This window comes from Paroedura picta, chromosome 2 (assembly GCF_049243985.1).
Source record: "Paroedura picta isolate Pp20150507F chromosome 2, Ppicta_v3.0, whole genome shotgun sequence".
Classification (NCBI taxonomy): Eukaryota; Metazoa; Chordata; class Lepidosauria; order Squamata; family Gekkonidae; genus Paroedura; species Paroedura picta.
This window is the reverse complement of record NC_135370.1, coordinates 69945411-69963664: the sequence shown is the minus strand read 5'-3', so window position 1 is coordinate 69963664 and position 18254 is coordinate 69945411. Positions and strand designations below refer to the sequence as shown.

Sequence of the window (18254 nt, the reverse complement as noted above, 5' to 3'; positions counted from 1 at the left end):
AGCTTCAGAACAATATGGCTCCATTGCAGTAAGATACTATATGAGAGGAATTCAGAGCTTTAGGAAAGCAAATGACCAGGCAGTTCTACCCACTTAACGGTCACTTACATCTACCTCAAAAGGTTGGTGTAAGAATAAAATAGATAAAATAACTATGTAAATGGTTTTGTGTCACCATTGGAGAAATATCTCCCTGCTTTATAAAAGGAAAGGAGTTTGGGAACCTCCCTGAGTTATTAGAGGGACATCTTCCGCACGGCCGATTAGTCTGCAATTACCACTTGTTTGTGTGTGGGTCTAAATCCCACTTTCGCACTGATGTCTACTGAGAGGTCTTTCAAATACCATTTGGGAGGTGGCCTGGGGATTGGGGTCTGCTAGAATATGACAGGTTCTAAAATTCTGAGTTATTGAAGAAATTTGATTAATTAGGCAATTGGTGGTTTTAAAAGATACCAATGAATTTCTACAAGAGACAGAAGTTAGTGGAGGTATCCATTGGGAAGGTACAGAGGGAAGGAGCACTGTGTTTCCTACCGTGGTCCTGGCTTAAACCTCATCAGTTTCAGCACATCTTCCAGCTACCCTCAAGCCATGACAGCTTGAGTCTTAACTGAAATTGTATGCCAATAAGGGTCTTCTGATTATGATATATCTGAAATCTAAAATATATGATAAAGTTCTTTGGTTTCTGCTGTAACAGTTGTATTTGATCTTCTGTGGTCATGTTGATTGTGGGTTTTCCAAGACAGGGAGAAGGAGCTGATGCTAATTTTGTTCTGATTAGAATTCTATATACATCAAATAGAAAATTGACCCAAGATATTTTCAAAACTTTATCAGGTGTAAAGGGATACACTGGGATGTAGAAGAAGAGTTGGTTCTTACATGGCGAAAGAGTCTCATAGTGGCTTACAGTCGCCTTCCCTTTCCTCTCCCCACAGCAGACACTCTGTGAAGTAGGTGAGGCTGAGAGAGCCCTAATATTACTGCTCAGCTTTCAAAGTGCTGTGGTGAGCCCAAGGTCACCCAACTGGCTGCATGTGGGGGAGGAGCAGGGAATCAAACCTGGCTTGCCAGATTAGAAGCCGCTGCTCTTAACCACTACACTAAGATGACTCCACGCTGTGGAATGGATCTCAGAAGCTAAGCAGGATCGGTACATGGGTGGGAGACCACCAAGCAAGACATTGTGGAGGAAGGCAATGGCAAACCACCTCTGCTAGTCACTTGCCTTGAAAATCCTAGAGTCACCATTAGTTGGCTTTGACTTAACATCAGTTTACACCTTTCAAACCCAAGTGTCCCCGCACCCAGTTCTTTAAAGCAAAGCCATTAAGGCAATTGTACTAATTCCCACATGTGGATGGAACCACATTGAAACAGACAGACAGACAGGGCTCTGTGTTGTTATTTGAAATGTTTAAATGCTGTTCCCTGTAAAGCATTAAAACTGGCCAATGAAATTGTAATTTCAGATCCAGAAATAATTCCAGAACTCTGGGATGCTCACTCTACATGATGGACCATTTCATTAGAAGGATGTGCTCTTATTGTTCTGTTTGACAAATGTAATCAACAGATTCAATCAGCTGTTGGATCCTTTCATCTTCTTCACTGACACCCCCATGGACATTGCTTGGTTTCAGTGCGCCATGATGGAACTATCAGCAGGAAGAAATACTGGCTGGCTGAGTTCTGCTATGAATGAGAAGCTGTTTAGGAAAATATGTACGCCTGCGTGAACACTTCCGTAATGCCTTAAGTTACACTCGGGCAGGGTAACTGACAGATACTAATGCATGAGAAGGAAGGACTGATGTGTGCTGGAAGCACTCACTGTATGGGTGTGTGTGTGCGTAACCAGGAGTAGACATGTTTCAGTCCCGCTGGCTCAGAACCCTAGAAATCAGTAGTGCAAAACATTGTGGGACTGGATAACACAGGTTTTTTGAAAAGTAGAAGTCTTTTTAATTTTTTTAAGATAGAAATATACAGAAAAGAAAAGAACCTCTCTCATTACATTATCTCCCCAGCCCTCTTCCTCCCACAGTCTGAGATGTCTCCTTGTCTTTTTTTAACTGGCAAGATAATCCATATAAAATTGCCACTGTAGGAGAACACAGTTTGGTGTGAAATGGGGAGCCAAGTCTGTGGAGATTGGTCCTGACTAGGGATGCCAGGTCTGGGTTGAGAAATACCTGGATACTTTGAGGGTGGAGCCGGGAGTGGGTGGGATTTGAGTCAGGGTGGGACCTCAATAGACTATAATGCTATGGAGTCCACCCTCCAAAGTACCCAATATGGAGCACCTAGAGAGCTGCAAAACTAGGGGATCCTTATTCCTGATGGGGGGGGGGGGATAGAGAGATCACTTATTTTTGGTAATTTAGGGCACTGGAAGGATTTTGAGACACAGATAATCAGGATTACATTTAGTGGTGGAAATTTCTACCAAGGACACCAAAAGCTAGAAAGGAAATTTGGGGAGGAAGGGGTTTCCCCAAAGGCATTCACAAGCATGCACCTTGGCCAACTGAGTTTTCTTGCCTGCTTTCTTAGAGTAAGTGAGGAGGAGGGAGAGAGGGTGAGTGATAAAATAAAATTCTTGATTGGGATTTCCAATTGTTTCCCCCTCCACTGCTAATTTAAATCCAAGATCTTTCTAAAGAAATGTCCTCCTAAATCTAACCATGTATTTAGATTTTTTGAGCCATAAAATCTTAATGTACACACAGCATTCACTTGGGAGGTCAACTAAAGATGATTTTTGAAAGGATTGTGTATCTGCATATCTGTATCATTATTGTTATCTTTATCTGTATATTTACATTGACACAGGGTGCTGCATGAAAGTCCCCTCAAATAGTGTTTAGTCTTCTGGCCTCAGAGTTTTAAAGGGCCTTCCTCAGATCCCATGTGGTACACCATCATCAGTTTTGCTGATATACTACCTTGAGGAAAGTGTCCTAAGGACCTTGTATGTGGATAGGACTTATTCATCCTAGCCTGATTTGGTGTGTGTGTGGAGCAAATGAGAAAATGACTCAGCAGCTTAATCCTGCATAGCTGCAAATTGCACCTGCCTGCTGTCTGCAACCTTGTGAAGGTTGCAAGCAATTATGATTTGTGGTTTTCCCTCTGTTTCCTGCCAACTGGCAATAGAACAGCCTGGATGAAATAGTAATAAGGATACCAGCCCTTTCTTTTAAGACAAATGTATAGGATTTGTGTCTTTGATAACTTAAAGGCACGCAGAATGTGTACTTTGCATTCAGTACCCAGAATAAATCTCTTGGGATCCATGGGATCCAAAGCCAGGGTTTTTCTCCAGAGTGACTGATCAATGCCTCAAAATGATTTGCCATTCCAGCAAATCACCAGGTCACAACTTATCCCACCCTGCAACCTCTCTGCCACTGAGTTCTCCCTCCCTCCCTCCCAGCCAAGCCATTTCATCTCCAGAAGCCTGGAAATGAGTTGTCATTGTACTGTCCCTCCTCCAAAACAGGTATTTCCCCCCAGGGAGCTTATCTGTCTAGTCTGCAGATGACCTTCAATTCCAGGAGTTTTCCAGGCCGTTGCTGAAGGTTGGTGACCCCTGAGTCAGGAATGTTCCTTGAAGTTTGGAGGCGGGACCTCAAGAGTCCAAGGGTGGGCAGGAGGAGCTTCGGCCTTAAACATCACATGAGTTCACGGACACCAACAATTCCAAACAGGACACTCCTCCCTCGCCTCATGCTAGCACCCATTGTATTTACAGCTACAACGGGCTTTAATTCTAATCTAGTATATATATAATTCCCAAGTGTGCCCCCTATCTGTGGATATCCAATTCCACCTATAGGGGGTACGCATACCCCAACAATTTTTTCTACAAACTTGGGTCACCCCCCTAGGTTTGCAGAAAAATCTGAAAAGAATCTTGTGTTGCTGTAAAGACAAACAGATTAGCTTTTGTAAGCTAGGTGTATGAAGTAATGGGTAAAAAGGAACACATACACAAAAGTACCGACTGAAGGAAGCGTGGTGAGTTAAGAGGCCAGAAGGGTCAACAATCCAAAACACAAATGATTTACATTATACAGTGGAGTACAGATGAAAACAAGTTTGAGTGAAAATCCAATCAGAGTGGTCATGGACCATTCTCCACAGCTGATGAACTGGCAAACTAAGAATAGGTAAAGGTAAAGGTATCCCCTGTGCAAGCACTGGGTCATGTCTGACCCTTGGGATGAGACCCTCTAGCATTTTCATGGCAGACTCAATACGGGGTGGTTTGCCAGTGCCTTCCCCAGTCATTACCATTTACCCCCCCAGCAAGCTGGGTACTCATTTTACTGACCTCGGAAGGATGGAAGGCTGAGTCAACCTTGAGCCGGCTGCTGGGATCGAACTCCGAGCCTCATGGACAGAGCTTGAGAGAGCATGTAGCTGCCTTACCACTCTGTGCCACAAGAGGCTCTTAAAACTAAGAATACTAGTAGTATACATAAACTTAGACAGAAAGATATTTACTTCTATAGTGAGCTAGCCAGATCTAGTCCTTATTAGCCCAGCAGCTCAGGAACTTAGCCATGTGAGGGGTGAATAGAGGAGAATGATTCCTCATACCTTCCCCACCTTATGTTCTTCCCAATGGATAGTTAAAGAATTATGTTGACTCATGTAGTAGCTATTCAAATCTGCTTGCCTAAGCAGTATTTCATACACTCAAGGAAACTTGGGTTGTTTTATTTTGATTTTATGACATATTAATGGGGATCCTCTGCTATAAGCAGCAGGAAAACTAAAACAGCCTAACAAGACACTTTTAGGGCTGTTTTATTCATTACTTGGCTGAAAATCTGGGTTTGCCACCATGTGCAAACTTGACAATGAGCCTGAGCTGATCTCAGTTCCCAGATGTGTGGAACTGTATTTATTTGTTTACATTATTTGTAGTCAAACGCAAAGGTGGATTGACAATGTAAATCAATATGTTCTTAACTTTAGGTGTGCATATAAAATAGGTTGTGTATACATGTTTGACCAACATAGAACATGTGACCATTTCTGTTCCCCTCCCCCCTTTTACATTTTGTATATAAATTAGTGTGGTGGATGTATACCTCTTGCATCTGAGAAGCATACGCTGGAATAACTGATAGCCTTTAAGAAATTACTGGATTCTGGTTTTATTCAACTGTTGGCAGAGTTTAAATATGCAGAGGGGTACAGCACCTAGCTGCTTAAAAGAATAAAAGTTGTAGTAAGAAGAAAAACAAACTTTGCATAGAAAGAGGAGAGAAGGACTCACCTGCCTGACTGTTTTTATTTATTTATTTATTTATTTATTTATTTATTTATTTATTTATTTATTTATTTATTTATTTATTTATTTATTTACCGCCCTCCCCGAAGGCTCAGGGTGGTTTACAGGAAACAAGAAAAGATACAGATAAGGAAGGAAGTGTGCTCAAAGGATCAGGAAGTCTCCAAATGAGCCAATCAGGATGCTGGAGAAGATCATTTGAAAAATATCAGGAAGCTCCTATTCTAACTGTGTTAAATATGCATCTCTCCCAATGATCCCTGTAAGATATTCCTCATATGCTCTTGAATTGTGCACACTACAGATCTTGCATAGTCCAACAGCAACAACATATGGAGTTGTATTTTTTGCCTTTGCCAGTACAATCTGCATAATGTGCACTATTTCTGAAAGTACCTCTGTAGTATTACCTTGGTATTCACTCAAGCCAGAGTAGCGCTGTGTAGGAAGTGTTCAAAACATACCCCTCAACAACCCACTTGACTCACTTCAAAAGAGCATGAAAAGGAAATGGCTGATAAATGAAGTGTCTTGATGAACATTTGCTCTGGCTGGAACAGTGGGTAAACTACCTTGTAAAAAGGACTCTTTGTTATGCAGAGAGGCCTGGCTGATCCCCAAGGTTATTCTAAGCCTTCCTGGTGACAGAATGATGACAGTAGTCCAGGGCTATATTCAATCCAAGATGAATCTCAACTCAGATTTGCAGACTATGAAGGGATCTTCTCTGGATATGAATTGTTCCTTGTTTTGCAAAATATCTTGTTTATGTGTGAGGAGAGGTTTTATGGAAGTGATTTTCAAACTCTGAAATGTTAAAGCACATTAGCCTGTTATGGGGTTTGTTTGCTGCAGTCTGTTGGTTGGAAGACTACATCTATTGCCTTTCATGCTGCTGGTAGCTGAAGGGAGTTGAGTCCTTGCAGTACTGCCACTGCCACAGGCCAGATGTGATTGGTGGTAGTAGCTTGGAACCTGTTGGCTGCTGGGCTGCCTTAGTCCGAGAACTGACTGTGTCCCCAGAATATTTAACCTTGCATGCAGCAATAGATAATACAGCCCTAAGCAGAGTTATATTTTCCCTAGTCTATGGAAGTCTATAGGCTTAGAAGGGTATTGCTTTATTTAGGACTGCACTATGAGCAGCTGCTTTTAATGAAAGCCACATGGGCAGCCTGAAGGGGCAGGGCAAAGGAGGGGAAGAGAAGGGAATGCAGCAGCTCCCTCCTCATTTGTTCATCACTGGAGAGAATCTTGACCCATAGCTGAAGAACCATTAAGGCTTTGAAGTACAGACACTGAGCACAGAAAAACTCAGAAAGAAAAGTAACAGAGGCACACCATTCTGCAGGCCCATCAACTCTCATACAAAACCTGTATAGATGAATGAAACTGAGAAATGCGGTCCATGTCATTTCCTACCAGCCATCTTATACAGGGTGACCCCTAGAGTAGGTAAACTGGTCTGCCCCCACTGCTGTTGTCTTTTTCCCCAGTGTGCAATTAAGTGGATGGAGAACAACTGATAGGTTCTATATTTAGCCCTGCTTTCTCAGTAGAGGTTTCCTGTCTATTAGTAGGAGACCAAAATGTGCTGAGCTCAGGTGAATTGGCAAAAGAGATTTCATTGACCTTTACCCCATAGAAGTATGAGCATATCAGTGTATGAAGTAGCTTATAGTGAATCCTACAGAAAGTGCTGAGTCAGGTGGACCGTACACTCTAACAGGCAGTTGATCGCCAAACTTTGAGTCTTCTCAGTTCTATTACCTGTAATCTTTAACAGGAAATATTTATTTATTTATTATTTCTGCTTATATCCCACCACTCTCCATGGTCTTGTGGCAGGTGACATAAAACAGAATAAAACCCCCAATAAAACCAACCCCCCCCCCAGTATAAAACACAAGAAGTGGCATATCTGGCATATCTGGGATTATTTACTTCTTTGTATTTACGTCACATCTTCCTTTCATCATGCAGTTCAAGAAGGCCTATATACAATACCCTACAACTCTGCTTATCTTCAGCAGAGCGGCTCTTTGCACTCTGGGGGTCTTCTGGATGCAAAGCCTGTGCTCTGGCACAGAAGAAGGCTGAAGCTGCAGTCTTCCCCACCCCAATTCTGCTGTCTTTAATGTTTAAACCTTGTGACTCTGTGATTCTAAAGCCCCTTCTCTTTTTTGTGCCTAGGTCCTTCAGAAGCTTGGCAAAGCTGATGAGACAAAAGATGAGCAATTTGAGCAATGTGTGCAAAACTTCAACAAACAGCTGGTAAGCACTCTTTCAGTTTCACCATTTAACCCTTGATTAGTATTTCCTTGGTACGATGATTCAGTCAAAACTAGTTTGAGGAAGGCTGCGAGGAGGAAATTACACTGGGAAAAATTATACTGCCATGTGGGCACAGGCAGGGCTGCTTCATTCACTGGTCAAAGGGGACAATTGTTCAGGGCCTATAGCTGTCAGGAAGCCATTTGTGTGCAAGAGAAAGGGTTGCCCTTGCTACTGGTACAGAATGGGAGGGTAGAGCTGGATAGCCTTACTTTTTATTTTATTTTTATTTTATTTTATTTTACTTTACTTTACTTTACTTTACTTTACTTATAATCATATTTATATACTGCCATTCCCAGGAATACTTGCTCATGGTGGTTTACATATAAAGATAAAAACCCCATACATATAAAACCCAAGTAAAACATTCTAATAATAGTAATATGACCTGACCTGGCTGGCCCAGATCTTAACTGCCCTGACCTAAACCAAATCGCTCTTATACTTATTTAGTTATATTTATTTTAAACATTTTCTGCTCAATTAGAGTCCTCAGGGTATCAAACATGAAAACATTTAAATAATTAAAAACAACCTTTAAAATGACAAAAATAATTCAATAAAAGCACCTCAACACACAGCACCAGAACTAGGGAGAAGTTTGAGGAAGAGTGCTTGCACTCGAAAGCTCACTCCTTGAATAAATCTTTGTTGCTCTTAAAGGTGCTACTGAACTCTTATTGGGAGCTTAATGAAACAAAAAAGGCTTCACCAGTTGGTGGAAGACACCCTTAGAGGGATACAGATCAATCACGTTGGGGAGAGAGTTCCAAAGTTTTATGTTGAATTTTTAATATACTAGTTGGTAATTGCAGTTCTGCTGCTGCCACCTTCTACATCTAGAAAGGGCACCATTCTTCCTTTGGAAGTGGGGATGCAAGGGTTAACACATTTGCATGTTCAATTCTGTGTCCTTCCCAAGCCAACTGAAGAATTAGAGCATAGTATCTATGCGTTGTCCTGCCAGTGTGTTGGTTAGGTCTAGGTGAGTCACCTGCATAATCAAACTATAATCATGCTCAAGGAAACTCAAGGGCCAAAGAAATCTGATCCTTTGCAGTGATGTGTATATTTATAGCTTCTGGAAATCCGAAGAGCATTGAAAAATGAAGTTTGGGGTTTTTTTGGCTATGCTGTTGCAAAGAAAAGCAGCTGTCCTGAGATGAGAGCCTTTCTGTACAGTCACTGGGGGCACAAGACCAGTGGTGGAAAGTGGGAGGGAGGGATTTAAAATTAGCCGTGGGTCTTCTTGCTTAGCATGGTCATCTTTCCTTATTTCTCAATGGGGAGAGCATGATCCTGTTCTAAAAACCTTGTATGTCCATTCAGAGAACTATGAGTCTGCTGCTCTCACCCTATGAATGGCACGAGATCTCCCTCCCTCTCTGCTTGGAAACAGGCTTTGCTACGTGACAGACAAGCTGAACGTGGCTCTCTTCATTGGCAGAGGCACCAACATTCCTGGAGGCCCAGCTGCCTCTGGGATTTGAGGAGCAGCACTGATGGGGGTGGATGGCAGGAGGTGGAGTCTTCCTCCTGTAATGATCTGTATTAGGTTATTGTCCTTTGGGTTGCTTCCTCAGAATAAACCCTTAGCATCATGGTCAAAGTGGCAGTAGGTAAAAGTAGCAGGGTGCCGTAGAAATGAGAGAGGGAAGCATGCTGGGAAATCCCCCCCCCAGCCTTTCCCTGTTTGTTTTAAAACTTCCCATAGTGGATGTGGAGCATCTGCAGTTGGGCTTTCTATATATCAGTGGCACAGATCCAATTGCAGTTGCTTATTAATAGGTAATTGGCTGTTGAGAGGTGATACAGCATGGCAACAGAGCATAAACTGCAGTCCATGAAGCTGCAGTCAATACTTGGTAAAGGTTTCCTCCCCAGTTCTATAGTGTTTAAAGCATATCACTGGCTTAAAATATACATTGCTGACCCTTATGATGACTTGTAAAGCAGTTTTATTCCCATTGTGGACTGAGGAGGTCTGTCGAAGGATGAGTGTGCCTTGGAAGGGTGTGACAGTAGCAACATTTGAATCATTTACCTGGGCTAGCAACAAAACGAATACGAGGTCACTTCTTCCATTCCATTAAATGAAACATTGCAAGTGTGAATCTCAGGTAAATAGGATGCTTGCATGTTACTTGGACTGTGCGAGTCGATTGCTCCCAGTGGGTCTTTCCGGGCTGTCCGATTAAAGTGGAAAATAATGAACTTCAATCTTGTTGCCCATAATAAAATTAATGCGAACACCTGCACCTAGTAAATCTGCAGGGCAGTGAAAACGATGGAGCAGGTTGCCCATAGAGCAGGGGTAGTCAGCCTGTGGTCCTCCAGATGTCAATGGACTACAATTCCCATGAGCCCCTGCCAGCGTTTGCTGACAGGGGCTCATGGGAATTGTAGTCCATGGACATCTGGAGGACCACAGGTTGACTACCCCTGCCATAGAGCTTCCCCCCACTTCTTGAATTCACCCTCTGATGTAGCACAGCTCGCAGTCCAGGGATGCCACTTAGCTCTGCTTCTGAAATATGAGAGCTCTCAGCAGAGGGCAGAGCTGCACCTGGCATCTCCCTGCTTGGCTCCCAGCTCTGGTTTGGGAAATATCTGGAGATGTTGGGGCCTGTGGAGGGAGGATTTGGGGAGGAGTGGGGTATAATAGAGTCGATTCTCCAAAACAGCCAGGTAAATTGATCTCCATTCCCTGGTGATCAGTTGCAACAGTAAGAGATCTGTAGCCACTACCTAGAGGTTGGCAACCCTTTGAGGAGGGTTAGTTTTCATGCAGTTTCTATAGATGCTGTTATGTTGCAACGAGTGAGTATACTTTACCCAGGTCCTCCGTTTTTAGATGTTACAGTAAGCCCTTCTATGCATCTTATTTTTCTTGAGTCTCAATAGATAGTGGAGATGGGGGAAATGGAGAGAAACATTCTCCTCAGAGTTCTCCAACTTTAAATGTAGATCATTGGAGCAAACACCTAAATATTAAAGATAGTCCAGATTAGGAGCTATTCTGAGCTGGAGAAATTCACTCCTCTGTAGTTGTACAATTTGATTGACTTTATAGCTGAAAATGGAACAGAAATACAAGAAACAATGGTTACTTCATATTAACTCTATGAAAAAAGATCCTTAGATGTAATATCTGATTTGATTCTCAAAAATCAGGAAAAGAAGGAGTGTCTGCTTTGCAAAAATATATGGTTAATTATATGCCATGTATTTACATCCCATCCTATAAGCAAAGAGTTTAGAAGGTACATGTGAAATTATTCCATCTTCTCAAAAACCCATGATATGCTTTTGTGAGTTGTCTAAAAGACCTCTTATGGCTGATTAGGGTTTTGAACCCAGGATTCTCAAGTCCTTGGTTCTTGCTTGGAAGGCACACTTTGATTATTATCAGGAAAATGTGAAATACATCTTGCTAATGGGTGTTTACCATAAGCATTTCTTGTGTTGTAAATGGTACTTGTCAATGTTCACTACTGCTTTTGTCTGTAGTTACATCTGGACCTGCTTGAAAACTCAGCTGGTGTGTGAGTGGGAAGGCATTTTTTTTAAATTTGCTAGCGGAAAGCAGGTGTTCTGCATATGCAGAAATTCCCACTTGTGTGAAATGGTTGTCAAGGAAAGTGTTGATGCTAAAAATAATTGCCAGCAAGTTCTTTTGACATCAGAGGGAGCTGTAGTTCAGCACAGTCTTAGGCGCTGATGAGTACCTCCTGTGGATAACAAATAGAAGAAAATGATGGTAGATTCAGGGTCCTAGCTTCTAGAGGACTATAGCAGCCTAATGCAGTCAGCAGAACTGCTCATCTTCTGTCTGAAACATTGTAGGATGACTCTTCCCACTTTACTTTCATTTGCACTGCTCATCAAACACCACAGGGACCTGAACACATCAGAATGATGAGCACCAGAGGTTCCAGAAGGGGATACAACTTCATTGAAGCAGTGAAGTTGGGAGCTGGACTTCCAGTTTCCAATTATATGTGTGGCTGGACCCCACTCAGTAGACTGGCATACTGTCCCCAACAACCAGTGGCATCCCTCAACAGTCTAGGCTTATGCCAAAGCCAGGCACCATGTCCATAGTCTGCCAAGACCTAGCTCGGCTAGACTCCATCTCCTCTCCAGCTTTTCCAAGCCAAAGGTTTAACATGACAGATGTAGCCCGAGACATGTCCTGCCTACCTCTCCTCTCCCCCCACCCCATTGTATTGCTGATCAAGTGGCCAGCAGAGTCAAGTTTGCCTTGAGGCTTCTAGGCAGGTTCCTTTGTCAGGGGAAATCACTTCCCCACTCCAAAGCTAGATCTATTGAGACATGATGGTTTCTTTTCTTTAAGCCTATCAATACCCATCTCCGGACCCAGCCAGGCCATTTCCCAATGCCTCACTCCTGGAAAATTCTATCATCCTTCTATCATACCCCCATCACTCCCCCACCATATGCCAAGCACGACCCCTCCTCTCAAAAAGATATAAAACCACTGGCTTTGCCAAGCCAAATTGTGCTTCTGATCTGGGACCCATTCAGATCACCCTTCACACTGCTGGCTGGTTGTGTTGTGTCTCTCTTCCTCTCTGCTCTCCAGGATTGGTAAATATCTCCCCTGATTCCCTGCAGCTCTTTTCCCTCTTGAATTCCCTGATAGTCTGTAAGTGTGCCTGAAATATTTGCCTATTTCTTTGTGTTATTTTCTTATATAAATAAAGATGGTGGATTATTTTACTTTTACCATTTGTTGTCCTCCTTGAGCTCTAAATTTACAATTACCTTGTAAACATAATAAAATCAGAGTCCAGTAGCACCTTTAAGATCAACAAAGATTTATTCAAGGCGTGAGCTTTCGAGTGCAAGCCTTCGTCAGACTAAGAACTGACCATCATAACAGTAGGAATATATAAGCAAAAGTGTCAACCATTTTTTGTGTCCTCCAGAAATATATAAGCAAAAGTGTCCTCCAGCCATTTTCTGCTGGTGGGGCTCTGAGAAGAAATTTTGAGAGGAGAGAAATGGGAGGACTCAATGATGGGAGTGCAGCCGATTTGGCTCTTCTCTCACTTTTAAATAGTGTGTGAATGTGACAAGGCCACTGCAAACCAGACAGCTGAGCAGAAAGCCACTCTGTCCTCCTGACTCCTCCCTGGGGTACTCTGTCTGTCTGTCTGTCTGTCTGTCTGTCTGTCTGTCTATCTTAAATCACTCCTCAGTTGGAGTAATCCCTCTGGGGCTCTGGAATAACCCTGGGTTTACTAGCGACCCTGGTTAAGAATGACTGACTTAAGCAATTCCTGCTGAGTTGAGCAGTTATGCAGCAAGGTGGAATGGGGTAGTGTGAGAATGCACATTGTTAGGAAGAAATACAGTAAAACAACCTTCTGAACACCCATTAATAGATTGCCAAGATATGTAATCAAAGTATCAAAAATTAAGGTCTTTGTTAAAGACCAGTGAACAGGATGCAAGCCAAACTCGTGGGCATTTGAACATTCCTACTCGTGACATAGACACTTTTTTTTAATGTCATGCTGTCATCTGCCAAACCTGGGAAGTGTCCGTGCTAGAAGAAGAGATTCTGTTCCAAATTCCTTCAACTGTGTTTGTGTGTGTGTGTGACATCTATGTAAATGGTATGTTGTTACTCCTGAAACATTCTTTAGGCTTCAAGAAACCCCAGAAGTGGTGTGATCATGCAGAATATGGTTGGGAAGCATATGGTTGGGTCCCCAGGTACATGCCCATCTGGGGACCCCCCCCTTCCCACCTTCTCCAGACCCATCATTGATCATTTTGGGAGGGGAGGCAGGTCAACATGACCATTTATGGTCATATCACTCAACAAGAGCCCCCAAAGACTCACTGGTGGGGTGGTTTGCTGCCTCAGGAGATCTGGGAGCTGGGGAGAACATGGCAGGCTGGACTCCTGCACCCAGCATCCTTCATGCAGCTCGAGCGTTGGTGCAATGGTAAGGGAAGGAGCCTCGCCTCATGTCCTTTTAAAGGATGGACCATTGGGGCTCGGCCTCACTCCCACCCATTCAGGAAATCCTTCCAGGATCATCAAGAAACCCAAGGGTTTCATGAAACTCTAGTTGAGAAAGCCTGGTTTAGTTGAACATTTTACACCTGTCCTCCTTAGATCTGCTTTCCCTTATGAACCATGTGGTTAGCAGGTACTACCTAGGAGCATAAAAGAGGTGGGGGGGGGGAGAGGAGCCAAAGCAGGGGATCTCTAGGCCCCAGTGAGGGTCTGGCATACTTACATGCAGCCCTACTTCATGCTAGTTTATTTGGAAAGAAGTCCCACTGATTTCACTTAGGCTGAGTTCTAAATAATTGGGTGCAGGACTGCAGTCTCTGTTCCATGAACAGCATGGGATATTTTTGTGTGTGTCTAACTTTTATGCATTTCCAAGTTTACCTTTTTAATTTAATGAAGTGTTGCTAGAATGTAAAACAGGATGCAAGTGATAGTAGCAAATAATTTCTTAACCCAACTTCCTTCCTGATGAGGCAGTTTTGCTACTTCAGCAGCTGGGATGGGAGGCCCTGGACTGTCTGCGTGGCATAAACAGGGCAGTTTGTTCAGCATAAAGTATGGCTTGCATGACAACATAGCAGTGGAAATGGCAGTGTGGTCTTTGTTTATTTTAGCAAGCAACTGGTGAGAGATAGGAAGCAAACTCACGTGGGAATTGCTCTATGCAGGGGGAGAGATGAGAGGGTGATGATGATGGGAAATGTCTGTTCTCAGATCAGTACCTTCTGAAGCAGATGTTTTGTGAGCTTCTTCTCTTCAAAGCCTCCTTTTACAAGGATGAAAGCAAAATGGAAATATGGTATCCCATGTGTATCTGCCATCAGATGTGGCATGCCCCTGGACTTGCATCCGCCTTTTGAAGCTTCACAGCTGCTTCTGTGGCAGCAGAGAATCCTGACCAGCCTTTGTTTAAATATAGCAGTGAAAGGGGATCCAGCGTGTGACCTTTTCCTTTTCTGATGGTTTCATCTTTGTGATGTGTATCTCCAGAGAAAGAGTGAGGGACAGAACAGCTGCTTTTTATCAGAATAATATCTGAAAATTGCAACGCTTGCACTATAAATATTAAAAACATCCACCTTTAAGAATAACCCATCTGTTTTTTTTTTAATGGGGAGCTCTTCCTTGGTTGTCTCAGCAGTGTGACTACTGCTTTTAAAGTTATACTTTTCTGTGTCTTACTCTGAAGTCATACTGTTCAATTTGGGAGCTACTCTGAAGGAACAGATTTTTATTTTGTTCCCATCTTTCCAGCTGCAAAGCTACTAGCTCCAAAGAAACCCCTGGAGTTGTTGCAGTGGTGGCCTTTTCACTTGAAAATACTTTGATTCACCCAATCTGTACTCAATATGACCCTCTGGAAAATGGATTGTCAAATATTCTCTGGGCTATTTTCCAAAATGAATTCACTATTCAATAAATACTTGTAAACTGTTCTCAAGGAGTTCCAGTCTGGACACCATGGGTTCCCAGGGCAAGTGTGAAACAGATTTTAATCAAAATATATGTGATGTTGATTAGAACAAATTATAGAATATTAATAAGCAACACAAATCTCTAAAAGTAAGCTGGCTTAGGAAATAAGAAATACTAGCTTTACTACCTAACAGAATGAAATATTGCATTAGATGACACATTCTTACAGTCACAAAGTCTCATGCCTTAATTTAAGTGCTCTCTATGGTATTGTCCATTTGCAAACAGGCAGATCATACTCAAGGCCATATTTCATCAAAGTCCAAGCTAGCTAGCATGACTCCAAATTCCTAGGCCAGTTATAGTTTTTGGCCCACCATAATAATGAACTAATAAAAATACTTTCTGGTTAGAATCATCTGGAAGATACCTCACCACTCTTGACTCTCCCCTTCCCAATGTGGTCACAAGTTCTCATGTAGAGCCAGTTAGCCTATTCCATTCTTTGACCTTGAAGATTAGAAGTGGCCTGTAGGCTACAGAGCCCAATCAATAGCATCTGAAAAATGGAACCAGTTACTTACTACAAACAGTAACCCTTGCAAGGAAGAATCAGGGTTGCTTTGCCTCATAGATTATGTTATACAATTCTGGTATTTAATGGTTGACTTTGGCAGCATTCAGTAGTTGGCGCATAGTGTTGTTTGGCAACATTTTCTAGATAACAGAATCACAGAATAACATGTAATAAGCATTTCATTCTCTGATTGTATTGGATAATTGACACACAGTATTAGATAATTAACTGTGGACAGTAAATGAAATTTCCTAGTTCCTTCCAAAATGGCCAAGAGATGCTAGCAAGACTAAGCCAGAATTGTGGTAAAATGACATAGGTATTCAAAACTTCTGAGAGTAGCTCTGCTAGCCTGTGGTAACCCTTCCGCTCATGTTGGATAATGCTTTTTCACTGCACTTCAACAGCAGATTTTCCTGTTTCGTGTAGGAAAATCCAGCAGCAAAAGTACATTGAAAGTGCATTATTTATCATGTGGAATGGGAGAATCTAGCAGCACCTTAGAGCCCAACAAGAGTTTCTGGGTCTAAGCTTTTGAGAGTCAAAGCTCCTTCATCAGACAGAGATTTCCATTTCTACTCATGTCTGACAAAAGGAGTTTTGCCTCTTGAAAGCTTATGCCCTGAAACTCTTGTTGCTCTTTAAGATGCTACTGGGGTAAAATCTAACTGTGCAAAATATAAAACCACATTTGAATGTTTTTGGGACAAATTTCCAATATTTGTGAATATTCAGTTCAGTTATCTTAATTTATGTATTTATGCTCTTCTCCCCAACTGTGGCTAACAATATCATTCTCCATCCTATATTTTTTCCATTTATCAAGAGCCTTGGACAGTAAGGTAGGCTGAGAGAGACTGAAACAAGGTCATCCAGACCGCTTATGCACTGGGACCTTCACTGCCCCACCCCCCTGTCAGGAGCACAGATCGGGGATGGATGAGGTGCACCAGGCCAAATGCTCCTCCATGTGGGTGCAGGAAGAGGTGGGGCAACCTGCCACAAGTAAAACTCCAGCCTGCAGCCCGGCATGAAACCTCCAGTGCATAAACGGTCCCAGTGAGCTTCTGTATCACTTTAACCTGGGTCTCCCAGATCCCCATTTTGATATTCTAACCTCTAGCCCATATTGCCTCTATAATTATATTATCATTTAGAGTTATGATCTCTGCTGGAGGTGGCTGAAAGGTGGGCAAAACTGCTACTGGTCTGCTGACTTCCATGAAAGACCCAGCTGTGTGTTGTGGTCACTAGGAGCCATGATGTTCCCTATTTTATATAAGCTGCCGATTTATACTATCCTTTTGTTATGCTGGCTGGTCACTAGTGCTGCTTAATGTTTTTTTCAGTTTGAAGGCTCCAAGTTGCAGAAGGACCTCCGGACATACCTGGCATCAGTAAAAGGTAAAATATGAAAAAAGAGTCCCATGATAGAATCAGATTCACACAATGCTGCAAGGCACAACAAGGGACCCTCTAGTCCAGCCCCCTAACTTTTTGGGAACTTAAAAATCACACATTCCTGACAGGTGCTATTCCCATCTCCTCCTAAAAATTTACAACAAAGGAGACTCTACCACCTCCCAAGGCAGCATATTCCATCTATGAACAGCTATCAGAAAATCCTCACCATCAGAAAATCCTTTAGAAATTGTGGAAACTCCGTTCCCATAATTTGAATCTATTGTTCCTAGTCCTTGTCTCTAAAGCTGCAACAAAAAGGGAATAAAAACCCAGCCTGAGAAAACAGGTCAGGAACCCAAAGACTGAACAAAAATATTAGAGTACAAATGTTGATTATTTAGTGTGCATTAAAAAGATTAAAAACAGCATTAAAATATAAAAATCAACATCTGTGCAATATTGCACGTACAATCTCAATGGTTGCACATAATATGACTATAGACCAAATGTGTTTTGGTCTATATAGACCTAAGGGTTTTAATCTGTGGAACCCTGAAGATGTACACACAGGACCGAATTTAGGCCTTGGACCAAGTGGTGGTTTTTGATCATTTTTATTCTTTAGTGTGAGCTGCACGTCTGGAGTCATTATTATATCTTACTGGGAGCTTCACATTTTGTGATTCTTATACACAAACTAGGTCTTATTTTAATATTATAATATTATATTTGCACATATAATTTATTTGACCACTGATGAAAGCCATTAGGGTTGAAACATATTTGACCTATGGTCATACTATGTGCAGTCATTGAGATTGTATGTGCAATATTACACAGATGCTGATTTTTATACTTTAATCATCTTATTATGCAGTAAATAATAAATATTTGTATTCTAATATTTTCTAAAGCTGCAGCAGTAAACAAGTTGGCCTCCTTTTCAACATGTTTACCTTTTATGTAGTTAAACATAGCGATCATATCACCCCTTGCCCTCTTCTTCTTCATGCTAGAAGAAAGAGTTGGTTTTTGTACCCTCTTTTCACTATCTGAAGGAGTCTCAAAGAGGCTTACAGTCACGTTCCCTTTTTCTCCCCATAACAGACACCCTGTGAGGTAAGTGAGGCTGAGAGAGCTCTGACAAGACT

At 42.2% G+C, this 18254-nt stretch overlaps 1 protein-coding gene across 15 annotated transcripts in view; it reads left to right on the top strand.

Moving 5' to 3' along the window:
• BIN1 (bridging integrator 1) overlaps positions 1–18254 on the top strand; it is a 139154-nt gene that overhangs the window by 47900 nt on the left and 73000 nt on the right. For all 15 annotated transcript variants that reach the window (XM_077320585.1, XM_077320582.1, XM_077320576.1 and 12 more), the window contains 2 exons: positions 7508–7588; positions 17049–17103. Coding sequence is in view for 14 of the 15 variants with exons in the window: in XM_077320582.1 (XP_077176697.1) it covers positions 7508–7588; positions 17049–17103 (136 nt within the window). In the remaining variant the exon portion in view is untranslated. The remainder of the gene's footprint in view (positions 1–7507; positions 7589–17048; positions 17104–18254) is intronic.